This window comes from Paramisgurnus dabryanus, chromosome 23, assembly GCF_030506205.2.
Source record: "Paramisgurnus dabryanus chromosome 23, PD_genome_1.1, whole genome shotgun sequence".
Classification (NCBI taxonomy): Eukaryota; Metazoa; Chordata; class Actinopteri; order Cypriniformes; family Cobitidae; genus Paramisgurnus; species Paramisgurnus dabryanus.
The window spans coordinates 9500908-9518171 of record NC_133359.1 but is presented as its reverse complement, the minus strand read 5'-3'; the positions used below and the strand labels follow the sequence as shown (position 1 = coordinate 9518171).

The window sequence follows — 17264 nt, the reverse complement described above, 5'->3', positions numbered from 1 at the left end:
TAGAGTCTTGCCTCATAGTAACTGCGAACAGCGTTGCAGAAAGCCTCGTCTGCCACAATCTGAGTTTCTCCTTTCAGGAAGGCCTGGAAACGTTCCTTTACCACCTGTAACTGCTGCTTGTTGAGCTGGGAAAAGAAAAAAAGAGACATAAGGAGTCAATCACTATGTGTAATTCTGGTGTCACTTCTCATTTAAAGGGGCCATATTGGGAAAATCTGACTTTCCAAATTTAAGTGGTAGAATTGTGTCCCCAGTTCTTCTATCAACCTAGAAAATGTGAAAAAGATAAAGCCAGTAACTTAGTTTTGGTAAACCATTCTCTGCAAGCATGTGAAAAAATAGGTCATTGAAATTTGTCTCCCCTTGTGATGTCAGAAGGGGATAATACCGCCCCTTAATCTGCACTATCCAACCACGCCATTTAGTGCAGAGATCAGCTCATTTGCATTTTAAAGGACGCACCCAAAAATGACACATTTTTGCTCACACTTACAAAGTGGCATTTTTAACATGCTATAATAAATTATCTAGAGCTAAAACTTCACATATGTACTCCGAGGAGACCAGATATATTTGACATCTTAAAAAAGTGCTCAGAAGTACATAAACATGTTCTATGCAATCCAATAAACCGGACATGTTGTTATTATTCAGGCCGAAAACAGTCTGTTCATTACACACTAACTAAAGTTAAAGGATCACTCCACTTTTTTTGAAAATAGGCTCATTTTCCAGCTCCCATCGAGTGAAACATTTGATTTTTACCATTTTGGAATTCATTCAGCTGATCTCTGGGTCTGGCGGTACCACTTTTAGCATAGCTTAGCACAATCCATTGAATCTGATTAGACCATTAGCATTGCCCTCAAACATGACTAAAGAGTTTTGATATTTTTCTTATTTAAAACTTGACTCTTCTGAAGTTACATCGTGTGCTAAGACTGACGTAAAATGTAAATGAGCATTTTCTAGTCCGTTATGTCTAGAAACTATACTCTCATTCCGGTGTAATAATCAAGGACTTTGCTGCCGTACCATGGCTGCAGCAGGCGCAATGATATTACGCAGTGCCCAAAAATAGTCCCCTACTATTAAAAGTAATCAAGGGGACTATTTAAGGGTGCTGCATAATAACATTACAGAACTACAGAAGAATCAAGTTTTAAATAATAAATGTAAAAATATCGAAACTCTTTGGTTATTTTTTAGCGTGATGCTAATGGTCTAATCAGATTCAATGGATTATGCTAAGCTATGCTAAAAGTAGTAGCGCCAGACCCGGAGATCAGCTGAATGGATTCCAAAACATTGAAAATCAAATATCTTTTCAAAAAAGTGGAGTGTCCCTTGAAAAAAGGAAATGATAATCAAGTTACCCTTTCAATGTCATCTCCTGCTATTTTATATAACTCTATACCCTTAACTCACTACTGAAGTACATGAAATGGCTTTTCATAACTACAACTATTACGTTTGCAAACATTGTGTTGTCTTCTTATAACAGTACTTTATTTGGTTCCAAGGCTGTTGCACGAACATCAGAATTCATTTTAGAGGATAAATCTTTATAAACAGCCATTTTAAAAATTTTGTAATAAAACATTGGTTGTGTCCTTTGATTGCTTCTCTTTGGTTTATTTCCAATCAATTTGCCCAAAGGGGGGAAGGGGGTGGAATTGTTTTTTTTTTTTTTGGCTGCTTTGGCAATCACAGCCATTACCTGCTTTTCTTAGTCATAATCACAGTTGTGAGTCATCAAAAACGGCAATCCAAGATAACCATTTGAAAAAACAGGCTTTGGCAGAGACCTTGTGTTAGGCTGGGAATTCTGAAACATAAGGAACTGTTGGGCAGCTAAACACAAAAGCAAGCTATTGGCATACTCCTCCTCTCATATAAACCATCACTGCTTAACACAAAAACACAACCACAATGTCGATATACACAAGGTTATTGTAAGCACAATGGGGCAGTTATCAGGCTTAGATTAATCCAGGACAAAGCCTTCTTCATAATACAACATTTAGGTAATTTTTACAAGCAAACTTAAGAAAAAACATGACAGGTGTGCATCTTGAGACAAAACAACAGCACTGATATATGTAAAGTTATGTCAATGCATGATGTTTTCAAATTAAGGCAGCTCAAACATGCATTTTATTAAGGGACTCTTTAGTAAGCCCTCTCCAGGAAACTGTATGTGTGTCATTGTATGGTTTCTCCTGCGTATTTATACACAGTTTAAGTGGGTGTAGTGGACATACTGGGACAAAGATTTGTTTATATGTAAAGTCTCAATTCACAGAGGCTACATGAGGTTCAGGTGTTTATAATTGCTATACTACATCACTTTAGTAAAGAGTAGAAACACAAATGATTCTTGGGGCATAAAACACGCTCAGCTCAAGGTCGGCATTTGTACAATATAAGATGAACTGGCTTTAAATGCAAAGCCGTGACCAAGATGCTGTAAAGACTTTTAGTATTCTCACTAATGACACTTTCCATTGCATAGTACAGCTCTGTATGGCTCACTTTTGGAAAGTTTACCATTGTGTACACGTGTCTAGTACCTGGTACTTTTTTAATACCACTTTTAATGTGTATGCCCCCTGAGAAGAGTTCGATCTCCTCCATGTCATGCTGTTAGGGCTGTCACAATGATTAATTAATCGTCTCATCGCGATTGTTAGACCTCATCGCGATGATTTCAGATCACCGCAATGATTGCATATCTCTCAAAAAAACACAAGGGGGAGCTGCAGCTCCTTAACTAACAGTGTAACGCAGGGCTATTCAAATCTTACCCTGGAGGGCCGGAGCACTGCAGAGTTTAGCTCCAACCCTAATCAAACTTACCCACCTGTAATTGTCTAGCGATCATGAAGACCTTGACTAGCTTTATCAGGTGTGATTGATCAGGGTTGGAGCTAAACTCTGCAGTGCTCCGGGCCTCCAGGGTAAGATTTGAATAACCCTGGTGTAACGCAATACATTGCAAAGCAATTCACTAAAGAGGAAAAAACAGCATTGAAACAAATTTGATAAGCTGTATGAACTGCCAGGTAAAATATTCATTTTTAAGACAGGAATTCCAAATTTAGGGAAATGACGGATGCTTCTTAAGGATCTGTAAGGAAGTGATTTTTTTGTACACAATGATGACGTGGCAGCGTATGCGCGCGCATTTAGGCAACGGAAGTATCGTAAGAATCAGCAGTGAAGCAACACAAACAGTAAGTTATTTTAAAAAAGTTGACTTTATCAACATTTTCAACACAGCTACCAGATCCGTGTACTATAGTGGAGTGGATAGAAGACGTTAGCAGATGGCCAAAAATAAAGTTGCCAGATACATATATACGTATATTAGTATATTATATTTGAGCAACCAAACGCAACAACCAGACAATTTGATGCTGGGAAACCGTTTTAATAAACGTTCTGAGTTGCTACCACGTTAGAACCAATGGGGAATAACACTTCTTCCGTTGCCCAAATGCGCGCGCAGGCTATTTGATCACGTGAGCTGTAAAAGGGTCTATATGATCTTAGTAGGATTGGCTATTTTTTAAGGCCTGTTCTGGCATAGTCAGCTTATTTTGATTGGATTTTTATTTTCAGTTATTTTCCAGACACTTTATTGTGCTTATTTCTTATGAAGAATTTTCAGTTTTTGAAAGATATATCCATTTAACAATTACTTTTAAATGTGTGTTATGTGTATTAATATTTACTGCCAGCTAAACCTTGCAAAATATTTAGTTTAATAATTATAACAATATTTCATGAACAAACAAAAATTGTATGATAATTACGTGTCAAAGCAATAAAACAGACAATTAATAGTCATAATCGTCACAATTCATTAGACAATTAACCATCAGCCACATTTCATAACCTTAACAGCCCTAAATACTGTCGACTCATTTTCAATCAGTTATTCAGTTCCTCGTGACTTTCTGTTTCAATAAATTCAACCTTGTCTTTTCGTGAGCTCATTCAGCAGGAATCTGTCATCTTTAGTTCTCTTAGGTCTCTCTTAGTAACCGTACTATTTGCAAAAGAATTCAGCCGTCTCAAGAGTGCCTCGCTCTAGATATCCTCATACCAACATACAGTGAGCGACAGGGAGAAATGGAAGAAAACAAACAGATTAAAAGGAAAGCTAAAGAGTTTTTGTTAATAACTTGTTGAGTCTGATTCAGTTTGATATAAAAGTGGTTTTCAGAACTTAAGTGGACACCAGCAAACTGCACTTAAATCTAATAACAAGGATCTGGGTTACAAATCACATGCAGTACTGTTCGTAAGTAGTATAGTGTTTTTTGGCATTGCACATGCAGTAGACAGGTGCAACTTAATCAGGCATGTAAAGTTTCATAACAAAATCAAAGACATTAAAGGTGCTCTCCGTAAGTTGAGAAATTTCTAACCGTTACTGACACCAGTGGCCGTTATAGAAACTGCAGCCAGTCTCATGCTCGTTCTCGGTGGGCACACTCGTACGAGCACGACCACAACAACCAGAGTTGCCGTAGCAACCACAGACAGCTCATTGAGATTCACCAGCATGTTTACAAATGTAAGAAAAGTTACAGTACTGTAAGGTTATTGTTTGACAGACCATATTTTAGCAAAATGTTGCAGTGCTACTTTATATTTTCAACAGAAGTCTACTTCTAAAAGTTTTGTAACACGACACTGTAAAACACACTCCCGACACTCACAATCTTAATGCACTCGTGCTCTGAATAAAGATAATTCATATAAGAAAGTAACGTTTGAAATGGTCCTGTGCTACATGCTATCGTCAGCATTACACCACAAAATAAATGCTATCGTTAGCATTACACCACAAAAACAATAACATAATATAATATATTACAGATGCCCTGTAACTATACCTTTGCAGTAAAAAGGAAACCTGCTCAAGGTCTGTTTTCATACCCAGCGCTGACCGGAGCTCCCTCCAAGAATCAAATGCCAATACAATGTTTACTCTTGTCTTTTCCCCGACGCCGGTCACGCACTATTTTGGCCGCACTAGATAAGGATTTTTTTTAAACTTACGAGGAGTTTCCGTGAGTGTCTGGATTGTCCTGGAAGTTGGTCACTTCTTTCCGTCTACAGAGTCCATTTGAAACATGCTAGCGATTGCCGCTGTTTACTAATGACGCCGTACGCGTCTATATTGAACGCCCAGGTATACGAGCACGCGCATGACGATTTTGAATTTCGCGCCAATTCGGACCCGACTTCTCCACACAGAAAAGAGCCTACAGGCTGATAGAGACAACCGTGGAGGACACTCAAAGTGTCATTCTTTCTATTACATTATGGTTGCCTCATAAATATACAAATGAAAACTCTATCTTAAAGATTTTTTTAAGTAATAACTTACATTCAGCCCCTTTAACACCTGCATGGATGAAGTACTAAATTTTCCACCTAAATACACAGATGCTTTTTGTACTCGCTTTGGAGTACAAAATGGGCGAATGGAGATTAAGTTCTGTTAAACCAACTGAAGTAAAGAAAAAAACAGCCAAGGTTGTCCGATTAGTGGGATGAGTAATTCAATTGAGAAGGTATTCCAGAAATAAATGTTTAACAAATTAGATTAATGGGTTAACAGAGACAAGGGGGCATTTTTATCCTAACAATTTTTCTGTAGTGCAACTTTCCTGCCGCCATCAACCTTGAAAATAAGACACATTCAAAAACATAATCAATGCATAAAAAACATAATAGAGCAAACCAAATATCTGTACACATCTGCACAAACTACTACAGAAATGTAAACTATACTTTTTAGTTTACTTTCGCAAATTTGTGCCTTGCACAGATTGTTTTGTTTCTCATTCTAGAAAATGTTTTTCCCTTTCATCCCCTTTATCACATTCTTCCACTGATGATGTTTTGCCTTTGCCACTCCCTGTTCTTGACAACCCTTTTTACATCGTCATGGCAACATCATCCACCGCGTGGCAACAGTCAGCTGCCAAAGACCTGCCTGCATGCTGCTGCAGCAAGTGTTGAGCTTTCGTCTTATACAATGTTTAAATCTGAAACACTAATGAAACAAATAGCTGTCTCGCTTTCTTACAAAAAAATTCAAATCTGGTTACATCTAACCTGACTAGCTGAATCTATGCAAATTCGACTAGAACAATGTCCAAGTATTTTAAGGCAAGAAATTTTGCATAATATGCAAATGTAACTAGAAATACATGAGGTGTGAGTGTTTGCATAATATTGGAGTTGGAAAATTAGATCAGATACATTTTTTTACAGAAAATTAAAAAAATTGTAACAAACCAAACTTTCCACATATTGGCAGCCCCACACAGGTGCAAAATGACTGGGAGGCAGAAATACCTCAAATTGTTCCGATTGGATAAACAGAAACTGACCATGGCTCACGGCCACACTTTTGTTTTAAGTTCCAGGAAACCAATTTCAGAGGAATCTTTTAGTAAATAGGGAGCTTTTCTGCATTTCAAACCAAAAGAAAAACACTTAAAACCTTTAAGGAACAAGGTCATCTGTCACTCTATACTCCAATGCCTTCACAAAACATACACTCCTCCCGGAAATCAAACATGCACACTTACCACTCCTTAAACAAACATGCCTCTAAGCACATTGTGGTACTGAAACCCTTTACATAATATGTTAAAACATTTCTACACAACAAATTACAATCAATCTGCAAATTACACACAATAAAGATTACAGTAGCCTACCCTATTTATAAATATAGCTTGAGGTTCAACCTTATGACTCGGGGTGTAATGATACATCGATATAAATCGATATGAAATCGATACATTGATTGTATTTCTAGCATCAATGCCACACATGAAACATCAAAATGAGGTATCTTTATTTTGACACTATCTACGTCCTCATTCCTTGACATAATGTCCATCTACAGTACGCATTCCCACCAAAACGCACATTTTCATTTATTTTCGTCTTCTAGTGCCAGCAAGTGAATGCGATTCAGCAACAAAGTGACTGTAGCAGCAAAAAAACAGCAAAAGAGACAGAAGATAAGCATGTGTTTAGCACTGCAGGTGATATTGTCCATGCAAACCGCAGTGCCCTCTCTCCTAAACATGTTAATCAGTTGATTTTCTTTAAAAAGAAAAATCTCTCAAAAGAGACCACTGCAGCACTTGTTTGACTGTTGGATCTAAAGTTGTGTGACAGATCAAATGCTTAAGTTTAACAGCTTTATTTTTTATATTAATTAATTTAACTACTTCAATGATTGTCACAATTGCACATTTTGACACAAAATCCTGAAAGACTGCTGCCATCATATGCTTGATTTTATGTGACATAAAATTACGTAAGCGTTATTTGAATGCCCACCGCGCAGCGAGTCCACGCAGACACCATACGTCATCGGCGCATTACCGTGCGCTCACCTCCTGTCTGTAAACAGTGAGAACAGCAAACTTTTCTGCTGAATTGACAACCTACACAAGAGGCACACAATGAAAGACATCTTTTATAACAACAACAGCAAAAACTGGATCAGCAAGAGCAAAAACCCAAATTAACATCGGTAACTTTACTGCTTTACCACGAGATGAAACAGCTACAGGAGGCAAAGGGTCTGAAAGGGTCGTTGCACTGTTTATTTTGGTAAGGTAGGTATGCGATATGTTCGTACTGAGATGGATTCAGATATTGTACTTTGATGAAACATTGTGTTGCTTATGAAATTTGTGTTCGTTTACGGATTAGCGTAACGATATAGTTACTACGTCTACACAACCGAACGTGTGCTTAAACTAATTCTGATGTAAACCAGTTGTTTGGTTATTATGGAAGTGTTATTCGACTTTGTACTGCAAAGTTTTCTCACTGCTGAATGAGACATGACCGTCTGATCGGTGCGTGTTCATGTGTTTGGAAAGAGGCGTGACTTTGGATGGCGATTTGACTTGAGGGTGGGATCGGGATTTCATTGCTAGGCGGCTACCGTTAGCATTTTTCAAAATGTGTTACCCTACCTTTAATATAAAAACGTTGTGTTATTGTTATGTCGTTATCTTGGATGGGGCTAAAAATTGCAAAGTTTCAAAAAGCACACATATATTATTTAAGTAATCGAAATGTTGAAAGTTTGTGAGGAACAACTATGAATATTTGTACCTTTTTAGTAATCAATTTATTATGTGTGTAATGAACATATATAAGCGCCAAAAAAACAATTATATTTAAAGCTTTCATGTAAGTAAATAATATTTGGATTAACTATTCCTACAATTTGACCTTAAATTAAAAATGATTAATCCCAAAAGCCACCGACTTACTCTCAAAAGCCTCTGCTTGTGTTTGAGCTTTCCTATACAATTAAACACTCCCAACACCTCCATTTAAATTAAAAGACAATGTGAGCAAGAGAGAAAGAGAGAGAGCAATAAACAGTAAGTGTATTGAGAGTGTGAGTATGCATACAAGACCATGATTCCCACAAGCATCATTGGGAGCTAATGGAGAAGAAACGCTACAGACATTTATCACTGAACAGCATACACAATGCTAACAACCCTGATGGCTGCTCCTGCCTCCACAACAAGTCTTTGTTCAAGCCCATTAGTGAAAACTCAATGCCATTGAACAGCCACTCAAAAGACAAGCGTGCCTGAACATACAGCTTTGTAGTGGTTGCATGACCTTAATATTTGAGGACAAAACCTGAGAGTCTGAACTTTCGTTTTCTATGTGAAAGCCATCATCGCCCTGTTTTGTAGGTGACCTTAGGCCAGGAGAGAACTTTCTACTTATTGTTTATTCAGCTGCTTCCTGTCATTGTATGACTCAAGTTGTGATTTGGATCGGTCTGTGATTCTATAAATACTGAAGGACAACAGTGAAAGTTTAAGTCACTAGCAGAGACAAAGTTGAGGATATTTTAAAGTGAACATGAAACACTTGTAACTTTAAACTTCTGTAAAAGTAAAGGCATAATGGAAGATTTCTACATTTAAATATCCAAAAAAAAACTAGCATGTACCCTTACATTACAGGGCTCAATGCACGTTTCCGGCTGGCGTCAAGTTTCCGTCTGACTTCAGAGGTATTCAAGCCAATCACAATGTGAATGTACAGATTAGCTGGCCAATCAGGGACACAGAGCATTTCAAATCCAGCGTTTCAGGAAAAGAGTGAAATCTCGAGCTACAAAAATGTACGGTATGTTAAAAATAAAGGTCGACCGATTTATCGGCAGGCCGATTAATTGGCCGATTTTTGGCATATTTTAAAAAAATCGGCTTTGGCTGATTTTGCTGCAAAATTAGGCCGATTAATAGGCAGGCGCATCTGCGGGCACCTAAGCGTTGTTGTAGAACTCGTGACGCTGCCTCTTGCCGCAAGCAGATCGCTTCCGTCCCGTGTGTGTGCAGCCATGCCTTGTTCACAAACAGCTTTAGTAAACGATGGCGGGATCACGCAAATTAAGCAGCCAGTAAAACAGCGCGACGGGCTTATGTCTCGCGGTGCACTGTCCGTGCAAAGATTAGGCTCATTTCATGTGATTAACACTCTGGGGTCGCCACAAACTCTTTATTTTTCAATCACTCCCCAAAGAGACTTAGATAACTCTGCTGATTTTTGACATACAGATATGATTTATACATCATTTAAAACGTTAAATTGTCTAGTTTTTTTCTGTCCACTCCCAATAAAAACAGAATGTTGTGCTTTTCGCAAAATTAAGAAAATAAACATGATGCGCGTTTTGTTCTCTCTCCCTCCGTGAAGTCCTTTCAGAAACACGTCAGAAAAATTAACTGTAACTTAACGAATACTTGTCATACAAACAAAAGATAAATGTCTACATGATGCTTCGAATGTCTGCTTTTAAATGATGTAAGTGAAATCGAAAACAAATATTGTAATTCGTTGTTAACTGTATTAGAAGAGAGAGATGTACAGTCTTTCTTCTGTTGCTTCATTATCTATAATAAGCCACGCCCCGCTCCATTGAAGAGAAGAGCAGAGATCATCCATATTCATTAGTCAACCACACAGTCAATGGACACGATGCCTCATATTTGACGCGCTTTGTGGTATTCTTATAAAAGATGCAAGTGTGTGTGCTTCGTCTGTGTGACGCGATGTCCAAACTCACACACAAACACACGATGCCTCATATTTGAGGCGCTTTGTGGTGTTCTTATAAAAGATGCAAGTGTGTGTGCTTCGTCTGTGTGACGCGATGTCCAAATGCACACACAAAGACACGATGCCTCATTTGACGCGCTTTTTGGTATTCTTATAAAAGACGATTGCAAACATCACATCTACTTGGTTACTCTCGACTAGTAAATAAAAGTTATCTCCATGCGCTTATGTTTTCTTTGTGCTTCCGTCAGACGCGATCAACGGCCAAACGCATACACAAACACACAATGCCTCATATTTGACGCACTTTGTATTAAGACGCATCTAAACACATCTAAAACCCAGTTTATTCGCGTATATCTCTGCACAGTAAGTTTATTTAACGCAGGATCATGCATGTAAAGGCATTTCTTTTGTGTTGCTTTCACAAACAAACACTTAACAATAATGGCATCTTCACATTCCTGCCTAAAGGCTCATTATGCAGCTCATTATGCAATTGTTTTGTTCTTCAGCTGTCAATCACAGATTATTCAAGAGCTTCCAGCCTCCTTGCATATTGCCTTCCTAACCAAAAAGTGACTTTGAAATTGTAAATCAATATATTGTGTTATGTAAAGGAGTAAGCAGAATGATTTTCACATCATTTTAAAGAAAAAACTCTAGACTACTAGATCCTGTTTTGAAAAGTCTTGGGAAAACATGTTTAGAATGAGTTTTGTGGACTTATATCAGTCACTTAAATTTTTTTCTTTTTCAAAAGCCACGCATAAACATTTTTCTCTCAAAAATACAAACATGTACATACATGTTAATCATATAATATAGTAGCCCAGTTTGTGCTGAATGCAGTGTTATAAGACTTTTGCCATTATTATGTTTTTAAGCAACTGAAAAAAGCACAAATGTCAGTGCAGGTCAAAACTTCTCCAGGGCCCTAAAAACCCCTTAGACCCCAGAGGGTTAATGAGTGATGATGAGTTTTGTTTGCGTGACAGAGAGAGCAGAGCACACGAAAATTTGTCTTTAAACTGTCTCCCTGCTTTTATTACTCAAAACAAAACTGACTCGATGGCGAAAGGTCGGAAGACCAAATCATATCCTCCGAGGAAATGTTTTTCGTGTTGTTACAGTAACACTTTGTTTACAGTTTTGCGCTGCTCAGCCTGGATTAGAACACAGCACGTCCGATTCTCGAACTGACTCCTTTGAACGGATTCGTTTGAATGAACGGTTGAAACAACAGATCTGTCCCAACACTAAACTCACAAGACGTCACTGTCAGCACATCATTCACTTATAGCGCCTCAGAAATGAGAATGTAAATGTGTTTAGAAAGATTTGCCCTAAATAACAGTCTCAACTAAAAAACATAGACATTTACCATGTTAACTTTATGATGAATCAATGATGAGAACATTTTAATTATTATGTACAAATAGAAAATCGGCCAAACATATCGGCCATCTGCTGCCCTGATTTCTAAATATCGGCATCGGCCAGAGAAACAGCCATATTGGTCGACCTCTAGTGGAAAATAATGTTTTTAACCATAAACCATGCAAACACATTGTATTATACCAAATACACAAAATAACATTATTTTAGCAATAAAATAGGGGTACTTTAAATATTTATTTTATGTGAAAATGGTAAACTTTTGTGACAGTGCCACACTGGCCCGATCGGGAGAGTAACAGTTCAGTCAACTAGCCTGAGCATTTTTTCACGCTGACAGAAAATACATCGAAAATGACATATGTCATTAGGGGTTTTCTTCCGATTACTAGAAATTGAAACATATAAAATATTAGAAAGGACTTGATTTTATCTACCAACAATGGGAGTTTGCAGATTTGAAGGAATAAAGGATCTCCACTTGACCTCCACAGCTGGAACACACTTTTGTGGATGCTTTCATATGGGCATGAAAGACAACAAAGAGTGAATAGGAGGTTAAAGTGAGGAAAAGTTGAGTCACTGGAAGAAAAAGAGACAGCAAATATGAAAGAAATACACACATTCACACAACGCAAGTGACAGACTGAAATGATATTGAAGTTAGAAAACAAAAGACAAACATCCGCTTTGGCTATTCTTCAAGGACAAGAGGGTCTTTAAGTAGTGGCAGAATTAGATTGCAGTTGATGGAGACACTACAATGAAAAGTAGCACTTGAGGACTGAATAAGAACCAGACACAAATGATAGAAGCCCACACAAATGCCTGACTGAAAGCGCCTCAACCAACACAATATAGTGGGGGAATAACCAACATAGAAAAAACTGTCACACAAATTGAACGTTTAAAAGGTAAACAATTAATACCTTAAACTTTCAGCTAGCTCCATTATTATATCAAATTCTCATGACAATCAATCTGACACAAGCATCTTTTCTCTGTATGTTGACAGGAAAAAACTTGACAGATTTAAACTGTAGCTCAAAAAAAAAAAAAACTGGAGTAAATCCATACACCGTCGTACCAATTTAATTAAATAACCACTCCAAGTCTCAGTTAAACTATCACTTTTCCCACTTTTTCCCATTGTGTTTCAGCAATCTATGGTGAAAGCACAGATACCTTGTGTCATGTGTGACTATAGTTCTGTCCCGCGGCAATGCACTGTGACTCTTCAGAAGAGCTATGAATGATAGCAGGAGAAAGGTACCACAGAGAAACTCGCTGTCCTAAAGGTCTGTCACGACTCCTGCTGCCCTGAAGCTCCTCTCTGCTCTCTGCCGATAAAAAGCTGCATGCTGCGCGTGAGCGTATGGGTTTTATACACCCACCCACGTTGTGATTTTAGCATATTTCTTGCTTATTTCCAAACCTGCATATTGGTTTATTGTGACAATTTTTTCTTGATAATTGAGAATGAGGTGTTCTGGAGTTCTGCACTTGTCTGTTTACCAATGAGCTTTAGAAACGTTAACCTGATGGTGAACTCAGACACAGTCTATCACTTAAAGGGGGGGGGTTCAACTGTATTTCATGCATTCTGACTTATTAACACAGTTTAAGAGTTGTTTGTTTCCTCATGCTAAACATAGACGTGGACGTGTTACAGAGTATTTCTGTGCCGAATGCACTTCACAAGGGTTCGTACAAGTTTCTTAAAGTTTTTTCGAATACGGGAACTGCTGAGGTTTCAGGAGTACGCTATACGTATCACTTGTTTTTATGGGCACTTCCCCCGAAAAACCATGGCCACACGTCAATCAGCGGGAGCGCGAGAGCCGAGTCACAGCCAAGTTACAGGCATCACTTCACGCGACAGCTTTCACTCAAAAAAATTGTTTGTTCAATCAACATAATTGAATTAAGGAAAACTTTTCCACGAAATTATATTAGGCTTGTACAAAAAGAATACAATAAGTTAATTTAAACAAATAATCTTTTGTTGCACCAACTTAATAAATATATTTATATTGGTCATAAAAATATCTTGTTCAATAAACTAAATTCAGTTAAGGAAAACTTTTCCACGCAATTATTTCTGGTCTGTTCAACAAAAACAAAACAAGTTCATTCAAGCAAAAAAGTCTAGTTAAACCAATTGTCAATTTCTGTATAATACTAATTAGCATAAGCACACGTTAGCATGCTAATGACACATTGGACGAACATGTGAAAAGAGACTGATCTTCAAACAGTCATTAACACAGTTAGTGCTTTTTAAAATAAGTATGTATGTCACATCCACAACTTAACCACAAGCGCCACTCTTCTGCACGATGGTAACCAAACAATTCGTAAAAATATAACACAAAATCTTCTAAATCAATAAGATAAACCAACATTAAACACTATAAAGTGTTTCTCTTTACCTAAAAATGTCTAAAATAACACTTAATTTAAAAAAATTACTCTCCAAAGGCAGTTGCATGCAAAGCATGCTGGGAAATACAGATTCACGGCCCAGTAAGTAATAGCAACAAAAATCATTAATGTGGTCCCAATATAAAATGATTGAGTTCATGTAACTTTTTTACATTTAAGCAGATTGAACATAATAAAAATAGGTTGAGACAAAAAAATAAAAAATTGTGTTGTATTAACTTGTTTCATTTAAGTAAATTAGACAAGGTCTAAAAATAATTTTTTTGAGTGTTGTTTTATATCAAACTCAACAATGGCACGAAAGAAGAAGTGTGTTTTTGGATGTACAGTAAGGAGAAGTAAGCCAGCATTATGGAAACAATGGATATAGTTTGTTTAGCCGGGGTAGAAGCGAGTTTTGCGTGTGTGTTTGTTTAACATTGGATTTCATTGAAAAGTCGCAACCGGGTCATGAGTTGCATGCAGTAATTAAGACTTTTGTGTTATGTTGGAAATAGGCGCGTAAGTGCATATTATATAAACAACGACACAAACATGTAGTGAATCATAAGTTATCCAGTGTTGTCTAAAGCAGTGGTTCTCAAACTTTTTCCGCATGCCCCCCCCCTTGTGTATGGCGCCCCCCCAAAAAAAATGTATGACAAAAATCTAAAATTTAACATTTTAATTAAACAAAACATATTAAGTTATACAAAGTAGTGCTGTTGGTTAGTAGCCTTATTTTTTAGGTTTAATTACACAGAATTCATGATAAATAATTATATTTTATAAAATGTCATAAAAGTGGGGCCCCCCTGGCACCATCTTGCTGGCCCCCAGTTTGAGAACCACTGGTCTAAAGTGTTGACTCGGACTCGCTCCTCCCGCAACTAATAACTCCTCCTTCCAAATTTTTTCGTACGTTATCGGAAAAACTTAACATCAGATACGCAGAAACAGCGTGTGTTTATGGACGCTTTAAAGCAACACTTAAGACTTATTGCTCTTTGCTCCCCCTACAGGTTAGAAGCGTAATTGTTCATTACCACTGTCGTAAATACTGCAGCATAGCTGGCTTTTACTCCTTTTTTACAATGGTGGATGGAGGAAAAAAACTCTCTTTCATTCTGTAGAAACCAGATCTAATTTGACGGCAATCGAAACGAGGTGGAAGAACATTTCATTTTGGATGTTTTCTGAATTTTCTCCTGTGCTATGATCTTTTCACAACTGAGGGTGAACAAAATATTTGCATCTGAGCTCTTCAAATTCTTATAAAGAAACTAAACACTACATTCTGTTTCACAGTGGTCAGCAATCAAGTGAATCTCTATGATCGTTGGTCTTTTTGCACATGAAAACGTCTCTTATTTGAAGTGACATACTGGCATGCTGTCTTGCAAGGGTATGTAGGTGGGTGACTGTGGTGCATTTATCTGCATACAGATGTCCTTAATGAATGATTGCTCATTTTCACCTCCTCTCATTCAACAGCATCCACTACCTCAATATCCTCACTCCTCCTCACTTTCCTTTTTTAGTCCCCATTTCGAACTGAGTCATGCAAAACGTGAGGGGGAAAAGGAAGGTGGCCTCTGTCAACTTCAGTCAAAAATGCTGCAAAAACTATTACAACGATAAAGGACTGCAATTACACTTTTCTTCTGAGACACTTGACAAGTTTTTCTTCATGTACTCTAAACCTTCTGCTGTTCTGCAAAGTGGCCAACCCTACAATCTCCTGATCAGTACTCTCCACTCTGAAGACTTTCAGAATAACATTACTTAATCACTGCTCAGGGAGAGACTTAAGGCTTTTCACATAATTTTTTATGTAATTAATTAACGTAATTCTCAACATAATTTGGGGCCCCCAAAATCGCTTGCTCGACGTCCAATGGTTATCGTGGCTTCCAGTCGGGCTACCAAAATGCATCTCCCCACCCTGCTCGAAACAAACGGTGCTATATAGCACCAAAAGTGGTTCTTTGCTCGTAATCATAGAAGAACCATTTTTAGTGCCAAATAGCACCTGTGAAGCACCAGTGTGGAACCATATAGTGCTATGTAGAACCATATGTGCTGCTATAGTGGTTCTATATGGCCCCTTTATGCTTCTACATAGCACTATATGGTTCTACACTGGTGCTTCACCGGTGCTATATGTCACTAAAAATGGTTCTTCTATGATTACGAGCAAAGAACCACTTTTGGTGCTATATAGCACCGTTTGTTTTTAGAGTGTAGGGCTATCTTTAAATATAGGGAGAACAAATGTGTTTAAATGCTTTTCCTTACAGATTTACAGATTTGGTTGGGTAATTGTGGGGTATAATTCAGGCATTGAGTATTTAAATTGCTTTTGAATGCGCACTCGCGTTTACCTTCACATTTCATTTGCAATTGCGCGAAGCCGCGAACTTTACAGAAAGCAAGCAGTGCTGATGTGTCATTGATGATCGTCATCCTGTCAGCCATTACTATCCTCACGGCTCACGTAAAAAAAATGAAATCTCCGGCAGCAAGCTTAAAAGTGAAACAGATGCATGTGCAATGAAGAGAACTGCGAAAAAGGCTACAGTATATGTGACTCCGTGCAGAACTCGCTCTTAAAGTGACAGTAGCCCCTATTTTCTAATCTGAAAAATTATCCCATCTGTAACTGGAAAAACACTGTATGATCCAAACTGTGAGTTGTGTGACCCATGGTGAGTATATTCAGTCTTCTTCTACAACCTTCTTCCTTGTTCCCCCAGGTCTCGTCCAAAGCCGTCTGGTTTGCCTCCGACGAATTGGGGCATCAACAACTTGATAGAGGTAATTAATGCACCTTCTCTGATCAGTAATACCAGCCTTGAGTATTTCGTACAACTGCTGGAAAGACTCTTGTATGTTTATCAGAGCTGCTATGGCAACTTGAAGGTCTGACGTATAGAAATAATCCTGAACTGGCGCATGTCTGTGACAAAAACGAGTACACGAAGAGAGCCACCGCAAACTGACTTTTGCGTTTTTACCCTTTAGATGGAAACACAACAGTAGTGCATTTTTAAGATTTCCACTCTGGAGGGTGGTTTCACTTTTTGCGTTTTTAAGCCCCAAAAACACTGTCGCTGTGTAAACAAAAGGCACATCCGATAAAATATTTTCAAGCGTTCTTGTGTAAACAGGGCCTTAGAAGCAAATATTTGTATTGATGATTGTAATTTGATTATTGTTTATACAGAAAGTATGTGTTTTGATAGATGTTTTGTCTCAATATTCTACATTAAAAATATTTGTCTTTTTTATTT

The 17264-nt window shown here is 37.8% G+C and overlaps 1 protein-coding gene across 10 annotated transcripts in view; it reads right to left on the bottom strand.

Moving 5' to 3' along the window:
* Positions 1–17264, bottom strand: part of cadps2 (Ca++-dependent secretion activator 2) — a 158087-nt gene that overhangs the window by 122484 nt on the left and 18339 nt on the right. For all 10 annotated transcript variants that reach the window (XM_065292022.2, XM_065292026.2, XM_065292025.2 and 7 more), the window contains exon 2: positions 12–125. In XM_065292022.2, the coding sequence (XP_065148094.1) occupies positions 12–125 (114 nt within the window). The remainder of the gene's footprint in view (positions 1–11; positions 126–17264) is intronic.